Source organism: Polyodon spathula, chromosome 36 (genome assembly GCF_017654505.1).
Source record: "Polyodon spathula isolate WHYD16114869_AA chromosome 36, ASM1765450v1, whole genome shotgun sequence".
Classification (NCBI taxonomy): Eukaryota; Metazoa; Chordata; class Actinopteri; order Acipenseriformes; family Polyodontidae; genus Polyodon; species Polyodon spathula.
Genome location: NC_054569.1, coordinates 4,753,629 through 4,770,126, shown reverse-complemented (window position 1 = coordinate 4,770,126; position 16,498 = coordinate 4,753,629). Strand labels below are relative to the sequence as shown.

At 45.3% G+C, this 16,498-nt stretch overlaps 1 protein-coding gene across 5 annotated transcripts in view; it reads left to right on the top strand.

Annotated features, from left to right (window-relative positions):
* Positions 1-16,498, top strand: part of arhgap32b (Rho GTPase activating protein 32b) — a 73,211-nt gene that overhangs the window by 49,006 nt on the left and 7,707 nt on the right. For 2 of the 5 annotated variants that reach the window (XM_041234880.1, XM_041234883.1), the window contains 5 exons: positions 800-874; positions 9,024-9,173; positions 12,714-12,816; positions 15,591-15,735; positions 16,302-16,384. In XM_041234880.1, coding sequence (XP_041090814.1) covers positions 800-874; positions 9,024-9,173; positions 12,714-12,816; positions 15,591-15,735; positions 16,302-16,384 — 556 coding nt within the window. Of the gene's footprint in view, positions 1-799; positions 875-2,235; positions 2,355-3,978; positions 4,609-9,023; positions 9,174-12,713; positions 12,817-15,590; positions 15,736-16,301; positions 16,385-16,498 lie in introns of those variants that run through there. The other 3 variants (XM_041234885.1, XM_041234884.1, XM_041234882.1) reach the window with 3 other exon arrangements.

Sequence of the window (16,498 nt, the reverse complement as noted above, 5' to 3'; positions counted from 1 at the left end):
GACACCTCCTGGGTCTTTCCCAATGCCCCAGGAAGTCCATTCAAGCATATTACCTTTTATTGTTTAATTTTATAACATCCTGGCCGCTGTCGATCAAAGAGATTTTCATTCCAGGGTGCAATCTGCACCAAGGTTAAAGGAAACAGACAAGTTATGTTACAAAGCTAGGAGTTCATTAAGTTCTTATTAAGTTCAGTTGTTGGTCTGCCTTGCCGCTTTTATTTTACTTTCACTAAAACCACAAGTCATTGGTCATGTGCCTGTGAATGTGGTTACGCACCCACATGGAGGTCTCTGGCTTCAGTGTGTAGTTAATCTTGCAGAGGAGTCTCTGCCTGCCTGCCTGCCTGTCTGCCTCTGCTTTGTGTGCTCGCTGCAGCATTGAGACCCAGCGTCAGAGACTCTTGCATGCTGTCTGCAGCACACGCACTCAAACTAGAGACCTTTGGGCATGACCTGAATTGGTGATTTTCGTTAATCCTGCAAAAAAACAACTGAAAATAAAAGTAAGCGCAGTCCCTTTAACAAACAGCACTGCCACACAGGCCCTGTTTGTTTAATTCATTACAGCTGTTTTGCTGTAGTTTGTTTAGTGCAGTTAGATAAGTACAGACCCAGTGTAACACTAGAATGTTTAAAATGTAGATCAGCACTGGCAGTTGAAGTGGGTCTGCTGTTTCTAATTTGTTTTCTCGTGCTTTTCTGTTGAAGGTTTCAGACTAAACTAAATGCTTTTTTTTTCCCCCTATCTGCCCTCCCTCCCTCCCTCCCTTCGGGCCCTCTGGCCCCCTGCATTCAGATTTGGAGATGGAGAGTGTAAAGCCAGGTATTGCATGGGCGCCCGACCCCCTAAACCACTACACACTGAGCTCAGGTAGACAGCCCTCCTTTCTGTGGTCACAGCGTGTCCTAACCCAACCCTAACCTCTAACACCTGACATTGCCCTTCGCTTATACAACAGAGATGCTGCTGGCGCCACAGTCAGGGGTCCATCGTGTGCTTTAGATGGGAGCTGCTCAGGGCAGCAGGCATGAAGTGATCTGGCTCTTTAATATGGGAGGGGGCTCTAACTCTTGGGAGGTGAAAGTGCACAATAAAGGCACTGGTGGAAAACCAGATCCTCTTAGAACCCAGGTTCAGAACCTTGAACCCCTGAAAGTGCAACCAGTAGGTGTTGAGACTCACACAGCAGCCCCATACTAACACTAGGACAGTTTTAATCACACAAATGCTTTTCTTTCTCATTAGAACCGAGTACTAGCATTTTGTAGTCTTAGTCAATGCGTGGTGGTTTGTATAATAAAGCGCCTGCTGCCATTGTGAGTCACTGTATCTCTGCTCACCTGCGGGTGGAGCATTGCTGCACTGTAGCAAAGCAAGTGGCGAGGATGGACAGCATTATATGCCTGTGGCTTTAATTCTTTTCGATTTTTGTTAATTATGCCTTTGCCTTTCAGTTTTTGCATTAGTCATGAGGGGATTACCTCACTGCCTTTTATGTTCAGCTGTTTATTATTTTTCGTATTGCTGTGGTTGACGTCGCTGCAGTGAGGCAAAGCCAGATTGCTGAGTGGTGTGGGTGTATAGGATTTTTTTTTTTTTTTTTTTAATGCTTGCTCTTCTCTGCCTAATCAAGTGGTGCTATTAAATCACAAGTCAGCGACAGTAATAGTAGTGTGTGCATTAGGTATCCTCTGCTGCCTTTTAGAGACCTTATTTAAGAGAGAACTGAAAAACTCAGTCTTGTTCCCAATCAGAACTTGTCAAATTAGAACAGGCTGCCAGTCTTCAGCTCCAGTGTGCCCATGTGAACAGGCTGCCAGTCTCCAGCTCCAGTGTGCAAATGTGAACAGGCTGCCAGTCTCCAGCTCCAGTGTGCCCATGTGAACAGCGAGGGTCAGGTGTCTTGTAGCTCCGAAGCTCACAGAGGAAATACAGTAGATGGCTGTATTGGAATGCATTGCTCTGTTCTGAATGAGAGACAGCTGCAGATCAGTACTTGCCTGTACATGACTTGTATCCAGAGAAAACAGCTGGGGAAGAATGTGATAAAAATCAAGTCTGTGTATCTGTACCATTTGGGCGTCAGGGGAGCTGGTGTGTGTGTGTGTGTGTGTGTGTGTGTGTGTGTGTGTGTGTGTGTGTGGGGGGGGGGGGGGGGGGGGGGGGTACAAAGGGCTAGTTTAAGCTTGCACAAACCCTCTGTAAGCTTGCTTGCAGTTCCCAGCAGAGCACTAGAACCCAACTGCAGCTCAGTTAGCGCTTATTACAAAAGAGAGGACAGGTTTGTGTTGTCTAAACAAATCTTAAGAGACTTACACCAGTATGGGGAGGAGAGTTGCCATCTTTTAAGGTAAGAGTGAACTTTTTGTTGAAGTCAACTAATCTACACATATAGAAACCAAATGGTTTCTAAATCTTTATGTATATATATATAGATAGAGAGAGAGAGAGAGAGAGAGAGAGAGAGAGAGAGAGAGAGACCTACGCCTACATTTGTATTTGTATTCAAGAGCGTTACATAATTGTGAAGAGCAGTCCTCGCATTGAATCAGAACACTTCTGTGCAGGGATGATCCATCCAAACAGCAGCTGTAATAAACTGTGCAGTTATACCATTGAGCTCTACCTCTGGCGTGATCTGCAAAGTGTTTTAAGTGGAAATGCAGGGGAGATCTGAATTTGAAAATGGAAGAGTTTGGCCAAGACAAGCAGCATGTTTTGTTTTTTAGTTTTTAGAGAGGGTACAGTTATAAAACAAATTGTCTAGTTTACTGTTCAGCACTATAAATCACTTTGAAATAAGAATAAGAATAAGAAGAATAAGAAGAATAAGAACATGCACGTTTTCCACTGAAAATGATAACCATGATCACTTAACAGTGAAGTCTAGTTTTACCGTGCCCCTTATTGTAAAGTGTTTTCATTTGTAATCTTTTTTTTCTACTTTGAAACAAGTGTAGAGAATTCGTTTGGAAGCTGCCGCGATGCATGCTTTGATAGATGTGCAGTGCAGTGTGAATGTGAAGCGTTGTGTTAGTTCTCTTTGGAAGGAGCTGGGAGGTTGCTGCTGCTGCTGCTGCTGTTGTTGTATTGCTAGTAATTCAATTCCAGTGGGTTGTTTGAAGTCTTGCAGGTTCAAGTTTGAGCATCACCTGATTGCTGTTGCCCCAGGCAGTGTGAATATCTCATAACAGAGACACACGGCATGCTGGGTAATAACTGGGCAATAAACTACTTTCCCAGGTTATAACAAAACCCGCAGTTGTGCTGTCTTTGTTCTGCCATACTTTGTACTTTTGCGCATCAGTTTGAACAGGGAGGACTGGGGGCGAAAGTTTCTGGCAGTGCTAGTGTGAGTTTGTAATGAAACCTTGCCTTTCAAAAGAGTGCAGTGAGGACAGCGCCCTCTCATTTTAGCCTTTGAAAGTTGTGCTCAGGTGTGTTTCAGAATCTGGCTTTTCCCAGTAAAGAGGAGCACAGCCAGCCTGCTGGCATAAAGACAGCGCAGGCAGCGTGGTGCAGACGAGACAGGTGTTTCATTTACCACTGGACTGGATCACATTTGAACCATGACATTTTTCTATAAACTTGTTATGTTGTTTAAAATGTAATTTGCATTGCATTTCCATAGCCCCTGATCAGATAACAAGTTCAGAATTACACATACAGTATCACATGACCACGCCATAAACTCTTATTTCCAGCTGGTGTGTTTTTTTTTTTTTTTTTTCTTGTTTTGATGTAATGTCAGAATACAGGGCTCCTTCTTTTTGAAGCAAGTGCACAGAAAAAATAAATAAATAACAGTATAATTATGAAAGCGGCAAAAGCAGCCCTTGCGTGACGTGTGTCTGCGTTTAAGAGAGAGGTTAGTGCAAGTGGTCTTACAGGTGGGAAAGGTGAAGTTCCGGTGTGGGTGAGGTCCTGAGTGACAGCGGATCCAGCCACTGTCATTGCCCGCTGAGTGCAGATGACTTACCTGCGTGGTGAGGGGGGAGTGAGGGCGGTGCTTGTGGCAGCAGTTTTGTTGTAAACAGACACTGGGTCTGGGAGTGTGTAAGATACGAGATCGAGGTCCGTGGGCAGGAGAATACACCGATTACCAATCACAAACGATCCGCCTGAGATAAGGCTATACAACTGATAGGGGCGCGCAGCCGACTCTGTGAAAGAGTTAAGAGTTCAGCATTACTGCACCGGGCTGCATTTCAGATACCTGCTGCTTTTATCCGCTGGAGCAAGACAGAGGGAGGGCACGCCCGGGGTTGAGTCGCATCGGCTGTACGGAGCGCAGCAAGACAGAGGGAGGGCACGCCCGGGGTTGAGTCGCATCGGCTGTACGGAGCGCAGCAAGACAGAGGGAGGGCACGCCCGGGGTTGAGTCGCATCGGCTGTACGGAGCGCTTGGTGTGTACCGGCAGTGACATTCTGGGAATTGATGGCGGAGCACACGCGTTGCTGAAGCCGGACTGACTTTGGCTGAGTGCTGTAGCTTCGCGTCAAGTATTATTGCAACAGGAACGCTCTGTTTGAACTGTAGTTGTGTATTTTTTATAAACTTTTTTTTTTGTGGAAGGATTAAGGCGTTAAGCTGAAGAAACCAGGTAAGGAGTACAGTAGCTAAACTCTTAAGATGTTTGTGTGAAATTAGAAACGGTGCTTCAGTTGCATTGTAGACAGAATGTAGCCCTGTGGGCACGTTGAGAACAGTAATGATGTAAAATGTAGCCCTGTGGGCACGTTGAGAACAGTAATGATGTAAAATGTAGCCCTGTGGGCACGTTGAGAACAGTAATGATGTAAAATGTAGCCCTGTGGGCACGTTGAGAACAGTAATGATGTAAAATGTAGCCCTGTGGGCACGTTGAGAACAGTAATGATGTAAAATGTAGCCCTGTGCGCACGTTGAGAACAGTAATGATGTAAAATGTAGCCCTGTGGGCACGTTGAGAACAGTAATGATGTAAAATGTAGCCCTGTGGGCACGTTGAGAACAGTAATGATGTAAAATGTAGCCCTGTGGGCACGTTGAGAACAGTAATGATGTAAAATGTAGCCCTGTGGGCACGTTGAGAACAGTAATGATGTAAAATGTAGCCCTGTGGGCACGTTGAGAACAGTAATGATGTAAAATGTAGCCCTGTGGGCACGTTGAGAACAGTAATGATGTAAAATGTAGCCCTGTGGGCACGTTGAGAACAGTAATGATGTAAAATGTAGCCCTGTGGGCACGTTGAGAACAGTAATGATGTAAAATGTAGCCCTGTGGGCACGTTGAGAACAGTAATGATGTAAAATGTAGCCCTGTGGGCACGTTGAGAACAGTAATGATGTAAAATGTAGCCCTGTGGGCACGTTGAGAACAGTAATGATGTAAAATGTAGCCCTGTGCGCACGTTGAGAACAGTAATGATGTAAAATGTAGCCCTGTGCGCACGTTGAGAACAGTAATGATGTAAAATGTAGCCCTGTGGGCACGTTGAGAACAGTAATGATGTAAAATGTAGCCCTGTGGGCACGTTGAGAACAGTAATGATGTAAAATGTAGCCCTGTGGGCACGTTGAGAACAGTAATGATGTAATGTTGGCGATTTTTCGAGTTCCCTGCTTATGCCAGCGCAGGTTTGTTGGCGAAATAGTGACGTCACTTAGTTTATTGTTTGTCATCCTTTATTACGATTTCGAGACGCACGTATTTCAACAAAGTTAATTAGTGTTTTTATTTTTTTTTTAATATTTTTTAGAAAATGTTAATTTATCCTGCTGTAGTAAAATACGACTTTGTATGTCTGTTTAAATTCACCGTATACGTTTTTAATGCATTACGTTAGCAACACGGAGAAGCGCGTCTCGTGTAAATGACCGCTCCTGCTGGTAACCCTTCAGTAAAACAGTAAGTGCCAGTGTTGTAGTGCATTGTTTTTCAGTCCTAATGTTTTATTCTTGACGCAGTGGTCACAGCCGCTAAGGTTTACCCAGCCCCTCCCTGGAAATGCGGTGCAGAGCGCACAGTAGCGTGAGAATCGCTATCGTTTAACACAGAGTGCGGTAACAAAGGCATAAACACTGCCACAGTGCAAACAGCTCTGCAGCGCTCATATCGCCAAAGCCTGGGTAAGACCATCTCGCTGTTCCTGCAATAGACGGGGTCTCCTTACATCATTTAAAGGTGCAGTTACGGTAAATCTGTAATCGTCACGATAGTGACTGCTGTACAGTAAGTGCTGGCAATATTAGTCGCCTGTAATGTAATCAAACGCAGTATTGGCTTTGCATTGTTCTTGTGTGAAGTGCGGTTACGTGAGGAATGTTGGCTAACAGGAAAGCGCCAAAGATTGCACATGCCTGAACTGAGTTGCAGATAGGACTGCTATAAAATATTCAAACGAGACCTCGTTGTGTAATCGTTGTACCGAAAGGCAGTAGATCCTGGGTTCAAACTGCAGCTGCCTTGCGTTGAGGGGGAGGGATCGGTTCTATATATACAGTGCTTGTGGCAGCGAACTATTGTAAAACTACAAAAACAGTTTTATGAGGCTGTAATCCGCTGTGCAAACACTGTGTGGTGGTGGTGACATCATTGGCACAGCCCGTTGCCATGGATACCGCTGAAGCATAAACCCCCTCTGGTTAGACCGGAGTTAAGGGCACTAGCATGTGCTTTTGCACAGCATTTCTAAACTGTAAAGAAAAAAAACAAAACACTGAATTGGTCTGTGGAATAGGCCTACTTACTGACAAGTAGCGAATGAGGTTGCAGCGCTGCTCAGTCCGACTCGTGCACGTCTCAGTGTCCAGGACTACCTGTTCCCCTTTATGTTATGTGGCTGTTTCAGGATCCTCGAGTGTCCTTCTTTTTAAGACGATCATTTTAATACGCGGTGTTGGTGGCTGATGCATGATTTGCATACTGTCCGGGTAACTCTGCATTTTAGAGATCGGTATCTTCGGAGCACAACAGGCACAAGCCAGGTTTCATTCAGTCGTTTATGATGCTCTTTAAAGAGAACGAGACCCATTTTTTTATCTGCCGTTGTTCCTCTTCATATAATCAGCACCTGGTCCAGGTATTCATTCCATGGGGTCTTCATTGCTGCACAAAGAGGTAGTCATTAACAAACCAAACCCAACAGAAGGGGAGGTCTGCCAGACAAAGCAAGCAAAGTTAAACTGCAGACGCCATTCATCAAGCTGTATTGTATTCCTCATCAGGGAGGTAGCTGTGTGAACCCTGCCTAAAGAGGTAGGGTCAGGTGTGGCTTCTATATTGCGTTCACTGTTGCATGTACCTGAGGCAGGTGTGTGCCCTGAACCTGGCTGCAGATGTGATTTCAGGACACACACACACACACACACACACACACACACACACACACACACACACACACACACACACACACACACACACGTCATGTGATATTTATCTGTTTGAGTACTTGGTAAATTCCACTTTTTTTTTTTTTTGAATTGAGAGTTTCTGAGCAACAGGATCCAGCCCTCCATTTCAGCCTGTATTTTGAATTGGTTTCTGTTCCGGTCCTGTAAACCAGACGCACTGTGTGGGATGCTGCACTGCTGTCCAGTGTAGTAACTGTGAGTTAGATTTTGGCCAAGGTACGCTCTGTAAGCCTGTCTTGTTGAAGCGTTTGTTCATTTCCTGTTCTGCAAGGCTCAGCACAGCAGGGCACATTATTTCTGCTCTGCTGAAGACAGTCTTTTCGCTTTGAGTTTTCTAAAGTGCAGGCTAGTCAGCTTGATGGGTGAGAGCAGTTGAGATAAACGTCTTTCAGCCAGAGGCGACAAGGTTTGGCAGCCAACCAAACGCTTATTTTATTCTCTCGTGAGAATAAAACGAAGACCCAAGGCATTCGTGGATTTTGTGAAAATGGTTGAGAGAGAGAGAGAACACATTTTAAAATGTTTTTGTCATTATCTTCTATGAGCCTGCTTCTCCGCTGTGAACAGATTCCTATATTCTCTTACCCAAGTATTTAATTCCTGCATTCTTAGCATAATTACTGAATGATCTAAAGCCAGAAAGTCATGGGAAAGCAGGTGCAGACGCATTTACACTTGAGCGACTTCTGTTGCATTTGAATTCATTCAAGTCCTTCTCCTTTTCCTCTGCTTTTTAGAGAAGTCTGTGGCCCAGTGTCAGGTATATCTCACTGCACTTTGGAAATGTGTTTTGCACTTTTTGAAGTTATCACTGTCCAAACTCTTTGACTAAAGACTGCTGTGGATAACCGTGCTTGCAAATGCTTTTCCTGAACTTGTGAATGTCCTTATAAGCATAACATGTAAGGTCTGTACGGTACTTGTGAGAAATTCAGGTTTAAAACATATATTTGTTCAATCTAGCTTTGCTTTGCTGTGAGGCTTATGCATATCTGACCTAGTGTGTGGGTGTGTGTTTGCATTAGTGTGCACATGTAGAAGCACTAATATCTGACAGAAGAAATGACCGGAGATTAGGGTCTGTTTATTTCAAGAATCAGCCCTGCAGGCTGGGGTTGAGGTCCCAGGCAAGATACTGCTGCATAAAAGTGTGTGTCCTTGCCTCCGTGGTGTCTCTTCTGGTCTCATGGAAAGTGTGTGTCCTTGCCTCCGCTGGTGTCTCTTCTGGTCTCATGGAAAGTGTGTGTTCTTGCCTCCGCGGTGTCTCTTCTGGTCTCATGGAAAGTGTGTGTCCTTGCCTCCGCGGTGTCTCTTCTGGTCTCATGGAAAGTGTGTGTTCTTGCCTCCGCGGTGTCTCTTCTGGTCTCATGGAAAGTGTGTGTCCTTGCCTCCGCGGTGTCTCTTCTGGTCTCATGGAAAGTGTGTGTCCTTGCCTCCGCGGTGTCTCTTCTGGTCTCATGGAAAGTGTGTGCTCTTGCCTCCGCTGTGTCTCTTCTGGTCTCATGGAAAGTGTGTGTCCTTGCCTCCGCTGTGTCTCTTCTGGTCTCATGGAAAGTGTGTGTCCTTGCCTCCGCGGTGTCTCTTCTGGTCTCATGGAAAGTGTGTGTCCTTGCCTCCGCAGTGTCGAAGAAGCACGGGAAGCTCATCACATTCCTGCGCACCTTCATGAAGTCTCGCCCTACCAAGCAGAAGCTGAAGCAGCGCGGGATTCTAAGGGAGCGGGTGTTCGGCTGTGACCTGGGCGAGCACCTCCTCAACTCTGCACATGACAGTAAGCGTCAGTCTGCAGGGCCTCTGCAAGGGGCATCTGTGTGCATTACTTGTGTAACTACCCAAACATACATACTGAAGCATTCCTTCTGTGATAGTGACATGTTTTCAACGAGTTCAGAGCTCCTGCGTGATGTTACAACTTGATCACACGGATGGAAATAGAACTCTTATTACATAGCAGTTCCATTCCAGGTTTTAAAGAGAGCCTGATTAGCCACGGTGTACAGGTAACAAGCTCAGGCATGTCTTATTCAACTCCTAGTAAAACCAGGAATGGATCAGACTGCTGTGCAATGGGAGTCTTCTTCCCATCCCTGTAAATAGACACGGCATCATTTTTAATGGAGCAGTCCAACCATGATCCCCTGGGGGTTCACTTTGCAGTTGTTGCTGAATCTGAAACAACTTTTAAAGCTTTTATAAGCTGTTGGTGTTTTTGATGTTTCTTTTACTGACTTTCCAGGGCAGATGAACTGAGCACCCACACCCAGAGGGATATATAAACATACCCTTATTATGTACACCTGTTGCCTGTAGATAACTTGTTTTTATGCAAACAAAGCAGCAGGACAGGTTTTCATTTTCCAAATCTTTCAAACCGGTTGCAAAGGTATCTGGTTGCATCACGTGGGTAATTTTTACTTGCTGCCCCCTTGGCCTCATTGTGAATGCAGCCTAGACACAAAACAAAATACAAATGAACAGGTTGTGTAAAGTCAGGGGGAGAAGAAACATTTATTAGCAGTGGCACTAGTTTCATGTGCCTGTCACTTTGTATATACCCGCTGGTGTTTCCGTGCGGCTCCACAGGCCCCTGTAGTGTGTGCTCCCTGCTTGCCATCAAGTTTCCTCACGCTTCAGAAGTGTGATCTAACAAGTGCTTGACACTCGGAGCTTTTTGCACGTCATTCTCTGGTGGTGTTTGCTGTGCCTGCCTTGCGTTGTAATGATCCAGCGCCTGTTTGTTTGTGCTGAACAGGGAGGGAGTCACTTCAACCCACTGGCATTGCTTTCCCTCGCCCCTATCACACGAGATTGTGTTAAACAGAGATGCAAACACAAGCCTGTAAGCAAGTTCTCTGTTTCCGTTAGCTGCGCCAGTCAGACCAGTCCTAGCACACCTGGAAGTCAGGCAGCAAAGAACCATGTTTTAGTTGACCTGCTTGTGCAGCGTAAGTCTGGAGAGGAAAGAGGCTCTTTCAGTTCAAAAAAACGCTCAAAATATAGATCTACTAATCCCCTGATGTCCTCTGCCACGTTCTGTGTGCAGATGTTCTTAGAATTCATTCTATTGATTATAGATATGTTCCTGCTGCAGATTTGCCCAAAACGAACATCTTATTTCAGTGTCGTTCCTGTTAACTGTGAACGTCTAGGTGAGGTCTGTGGTGTCGTGTGCTAGTCCTCTGTGATATAGTTTCAATATAAAGACCCTTTCCATTTTAACAGTGGAATTTCAGTTGCTGTGTATTGATACAGACGCAAGAAGGGGGAAGGTCAAAATGAGTCGGGGGGGGGGGGGGAATTCTGGACTGTCCCATTGCTGTGGTAACAAAGGGTTCTATTGGTATTATGAGAGGTTATTTTCAGTGATGAGCTGATCGTAGTCAGTTTACGCATTTATAACAAATAATGCAACAATGCAATTCCCATGTGGCTGCCAAAAGCAGCAGGCAGCAAGTAAATATTTAGTGCTTCAGACCCAGTGTTGTCAGGCTACATGTAGCCTAGACTGAGCCCTTTCTCATGAATCATTTATTGACTCTAGGTAACTGCATCTTGTTCTGCAATATATAACTGTACTTTTCAAACACATTTTTAAAAGCTCTGTTTTGTAATCAAAAGCATTCGCTAGACCGCTCCTTGCCTTTTGAAAGATTGCTGTGGCAACAGATGTGCTTCGAAGGGTTAAAGGTCAGGGAGGCTCATCAGCACACATTGTGAAGCTGTGTTTCCAGAGCCCTCGCCTGGGTTTATCCTCTTCTATTTCAGCGGCTCCATGCGTTTCCTAATCCTCCCTGTAGAGTTGTTATACTGATGGCTGATGGTTTACTTTGCTGATTGACTGTGAGTGTGCGGGGGACCTGCATTTTGAGGCTCAGGGTTTGTGCTTTTGAGAGATTACTAAGAGTTCCTCGCCCCCGCGTTGTATCTCAGTGGTGAATGAGCAGCTGGCAGTGATTGGGATCCTTCATAACTTCCTAGCTGTTACCGTGCTTGACGTCTCTCTTAGTGCTTTGGCGTCAATGCAGAAACGCCCCTCTTAAATTGCTTAAAAGGTCATGTTATTTGCACGCTCCCCCGTGCACACTGGAGCGAATGCTCTTCTCAGTAAGAGCTAGTGTGTGTTACAGCACTGCCCCGGTCGAACACGGGGCTCCTCTTACTGTAAGGAAGAAGTCCTGTGTTAGCTGGGGAGCTTTTAACCAAACCGGTTTTGTGAAGGGGGACAGGAGCACCTCGCTACTTTTACAAAGGTGGAATTCTAGATGGGCACATGCAATCCGATCTGGTGTGCAGCACCGGAGAGCTCTTGAGCCAGGCAGGCTCAGATCATTCTGTTACTGGCTCAGTTTTTATTGAGGCCATCCTAGAAAACCAGTTAATCCTGTATCCTGTGCGGTCAATGGAACAGCTTCCCAGTGGGTCCTTGTGCTAGCCTGTTTGCTTGCTTGTGGCTTCTAGTCACTTCAGAACATCTATACAGAATTCACAAAACCAGTATAAAGCTGTCAGATGCTTGGTCTCATGCTTGCTGTAGCTACTGGGCTGGAAAGATAAGACCCGTTATCAGTTTCTAATTAAAAGCGATGGTTGTTCTTCGAGCCACAGGGTTAGGTGTTCCCGAGTTCTGATCACTATTAGGGGAGGATAAGAAAAGAAAGATACAGAATCAGGAATTCCTTCAGGACTGACATCATTTCACTTGCAAAATTGGTCCGTCTTCAACAAAACAGTTACTGCAGCCTGCAAACAGCACCACTTTTAAAAATTCAGCGTCGCAAATAGAACTCTACCTAAAATGTGTTTCATTTTACTTTTGAGTCCTCGCAATGCATCTTGTTTGAGGTCTGCAATGGACTGCCTGTGTATGTGCCTCTGCCTGGGCTGTAGCAGGGTCGATTCCATTTATTCAGCTTGCATCCCCCTGTGCCTGCAGTGTGTGGTGGAGCAGCTGCTTCTCTAGCAGTGTGTGTTCCACTGCGCTGGCTCTGTACCCTGATTACAAAGGGACTGTCAGGGCAGCACAGAGCCGGGGCTTCTGACACCTGGCACTGAGGGGTAAAGCATGGCAGAGTCAGCCCGGGGCTCGGTCCCGTGTGGGACTGTCGGACATTTTAAAATGGGAGTTAACTGGGTTTCATGCTGAGGTTGAGAAGGCTGTACAACCCAGTGCTTGAATGTCAGCCAGGAATCCAGACCGTTAATGGCAGTTTTGCTTTTGTAACTCTCTTAAGTGGCTCCTCCTATGCAGTTGGTAGGTTTTCGTCGTGCGTTGCTTTACTGATGGGATGGTTTCTTCTCTCCCTCCTTGCAGTCCCCCAGGTCCTCCACAGCTGCACAGAGTTCATTGAGAAGCATGGCGTGGTGGATGGGATCTACCGGCTCTCTGGGATCGCCTCCAACATCCAGAAACTGCGGTAAGAAACCCTGCCCAGGAGGAGACGAGCAGCAGGCCTGCTCAACTCCCCTGCAAGATTTCAATTCTCACTTGATGTCTGCCTTTGCTGAAGTAATAATCAGGGCTTGTGATGCTGTGCATTGAAACGTCATGAAGCCTGTGAATTGAGCAGCATGTTTCTGAGGGTTAGACACATCCTGTAGCAGCTTCCAATGCAACGAGTACTAAGAGATGGGGAATCACAAAGACCTGCAGGACTGTTTCACTGTACAGGTCTTTCTGATTTGCTATTAGCAAGGTGGACATTGGCCCTCGGCTACAGATCCTTATTGGAGAATTGGACTGATGAGGCAGTCAGGCATTGCATGTGATTGACATCTAACTCGCATTCCCTCCTCGTTTACTCAAGCTGCTCACATGTAAATCACATTAAGAGGCAAAGCTTTTGAAACCTGTGGTGCAATGAACAGCTTTCATGGTGTTTCAATGAAGAACCTGCTGGTACAAAACTAAGGCAGTCCTCCAAAGATTTGTTGTGTTCGGGTTATGGTAAAAGCTGATGGGTGTTAAAGTGTTTTATTGTGCTAACGTTCTGTGCAAGGTGTGTTTTTAAAGGTTGCCGCTCATGTATTATACAGAACATTTCTGCTTGTACTGAGAGGCATTGAGGCTCCTCAGAATGATGATCAGTCCAGTAAATGTCTTTGGATGTGAACTCATTTTACCCAGAGCAGGACGGTCCCAGGAGGGTCATTGGCTAGCCGTGGGACCAATCCTTCCACTGGGATGAGATTGACTGTTTGAGCCAGTGCTGCAGGGAACTGTCGGGGTTAATCCCACAGGAGCGGCCTGCAGAGGCAACTGCCTCACTTTGTAATTGGCACAAACCGAGCAGGTGTCTAATTGGTCTTGTGAAACACTGCAAACCTGTGTCTCAGAGTCTGCGCTGGGAGGGCTGCAGTTTGAAATCCGAGAGGACAGGCTGTTGATCGGCTCCCAGGTGTGCGTGATACTGGGCAATGATAACAGCAGCAGCAGCAGCACGGCTTTATAATATGAACAATCCCCCAGTGCCAATACATCCAGTCACAGGGAAGCTAAACCCTGGCAAGGAGAAGACACTGTTTCACTGAATCACTTTCACAGATGGGTCAGTAAATGCCTGCCTTGCGACCTCCAGTACAGTATCCCGAACAAAACCAAATGGATTCTATAGACACAGGATATTTATAATAGATAAACAGCACTGAACGTGTGGGTGGTTTTTATTTATTTATTTTTTGTACTCCAATCACAAACAGAATGGCGATTTGTGTGTGTATATAAATATAATAATATATATAAATAATTTATATTTAAGGCCCCTTTTGTAGGCTTATTTGAAGTCTGCAGTTAAACGTTATATTTTTAGTTAAAGATTATGACAAGATTTCAACTTTTGGGAAAAAAAGATGGTACGCCCTGCTCGTCAGATGTTGTTTGGTTGGAACTTGATTTGCAAGCTGTTCTGTTTTCCTGTGCGCTTGTTTGTTTGTCGCTCTGTACAGTGTTTGCGGCTTGATGTTTATCCTCATTTCAAGTTCAAACCGCTGTGTTGATGTTTTGGCTCTCATCTTCCTTCCCCGGGGGGTGGGGGGGTGGGGGAGCCGCTGTTAAGAATCTCTGCTGCTGGTTGAGACTCGCACAGATACCCCTGGCCCGAGCCTTTGCAATTTCACCACATTCTTTCTTTTTCCTCCTTTTTAATTCTGGTCTCCGAACTGCGAAAAATGACTACAAAAGATTTAGAAGTGAGTAGTTTTTCGAGATTTACGTAAATACAGTATAATCGTAAATCTCGAAAAACTACTCACTTCTAAATCTTTTGTAGTCATTTTTGTGTTACTTTAGTATAAATACATGTTAATTTGGATTCATATGTTGTTTTTTTCTGACTTTTTATGTGAACGAAAAGACACACATTTGCCCGTTTTCCCATTGGAAATAGTGATATTTTGAAATATCACTGTCCTGGTCACAAAAGCAAAGTTTGTGGGGAATAATAGCCATTTTCTATACTTCTGAGGCATAAGCAATTAGGAAATAACACTTACTACCCAGGAACAAAAATTGTGTTACACAGTGATATCATTTCAGACCTGGGAGTGTGAACCGTTCACGTGCCCGTAGAGGCGTCTGGAACGTGTGTATCCTAGACTCTCAGCAGCTGGATTGATTGGGTCGTTTCTCCTCGCGCTTCTCTCTGTCTCTGTACTTGTATAACATGAGATGGGGCTGATGCAGACGCACATGGGTTCAGCCAACCAGAGCGGCTCCCACACCCTTCCACCAGTGCCAAGGGTCTGCTGTTTTTGGGACGTTCCTCCATTAGAACGTTGTGTCCCAGGATCAATTCTAAGCTTTTGCTCCCGGCTTGTCTTGAGATCTCAGCTCCAGGAATAGTGTCTCTGTTTTTGTTCCTTGGCTTCAGTACATCTTGATCTCTGTACTTTTTTACTCCTGGCTCACAGATTTTCAGATTGGAATCAGAGACCAAATGTTTTCTTGCTTAACATTTATCATCTTCATTGAGTATTTCTGTGTTCCTCCAAAATGCATGGAGCTCTAGTTTCTTCTGCATGCAGTACTCCAAATAACACACCTGTGTGAGAGTGTGTCTCAGTGTGTGTGCGTGTGTCTCAGTGTGTGTGCGTGGGTACGTGTGTTTAGTTCTCACATGTTTAAGTGTGTTCATGGTTAGGCTATCTATTTGTCTCGTAGTTATTTTTCCTTTTTTTTTTTTTTTTTTTCTAGGCACGAGTTTGATTCGGAGCAGATTCCGGACCTGACAAAGGATTTGTACCTTCAAGATATCCACTGTGTGGGCTCCCTGTGCAAGCTGTACTTCAGAGAGCTGCCCAACCCCCTGCTCACCTACCAGCTCTATGAGAAATTCTCAGTAAGTTCAGCAGGGGCTTCTCCACAATGCCAGTCATGTAATGACAATCCCAGCATTGACAGGTATCCCAGCAATGAGGGCGGGGTGCACAGAAGCCCTGGTGTTAAGAGCAGTGTCAGACTAAAGAGTGTTGGGAGGATATTGCATCCTTTAATGAGGTACAGTTTAGGAACACTGGCCTGGACTGCAATGACACAGAAACTCACAACAGAAGGGGACTGTCTCCCTCTAGTGGCTGAGCATAGGGACTGCACGCTAACCAAAAACGTGGCTGCTTTTTTTAATTTTTACAGTATAGCTTTTATATGTGAAAACTGTACAACCAGTTTTGGATATGTTAGATTTGCAGAGATGTTTTAAAAAATCTAATTTGTGCAAATTCCAGATTTTCTGTAGGGAGGGACTTTGGCTGTTTGTGTAATGTATTATTATTTCTTTTCTTAGCTCATTGAATTGGTGTAAAATGGTAAATACTGCCGGTAGTGTAACCTAGTGCAACGTTACTGCCGTGCTGCAGAATGCACTTGTACTAGCGTCCAGATTGTTGATGCTTTCTCTCACCACAGGATGCAGTGTCGGCCGCCACCGATGAGGAGCGATTGGTTAAAATCCATGATGTCATCCAGCAGCTGCCTCCTCCCCATTACAGGTCAGTGAGATTCACAACGCCCTCTGCAGGGTGGAGTGGTAACCACAGTCTAGGCACAATTCCATGTGGTTCACAGTTCACCCTCCTGTAGATGCATCATCATCATCATGGGCC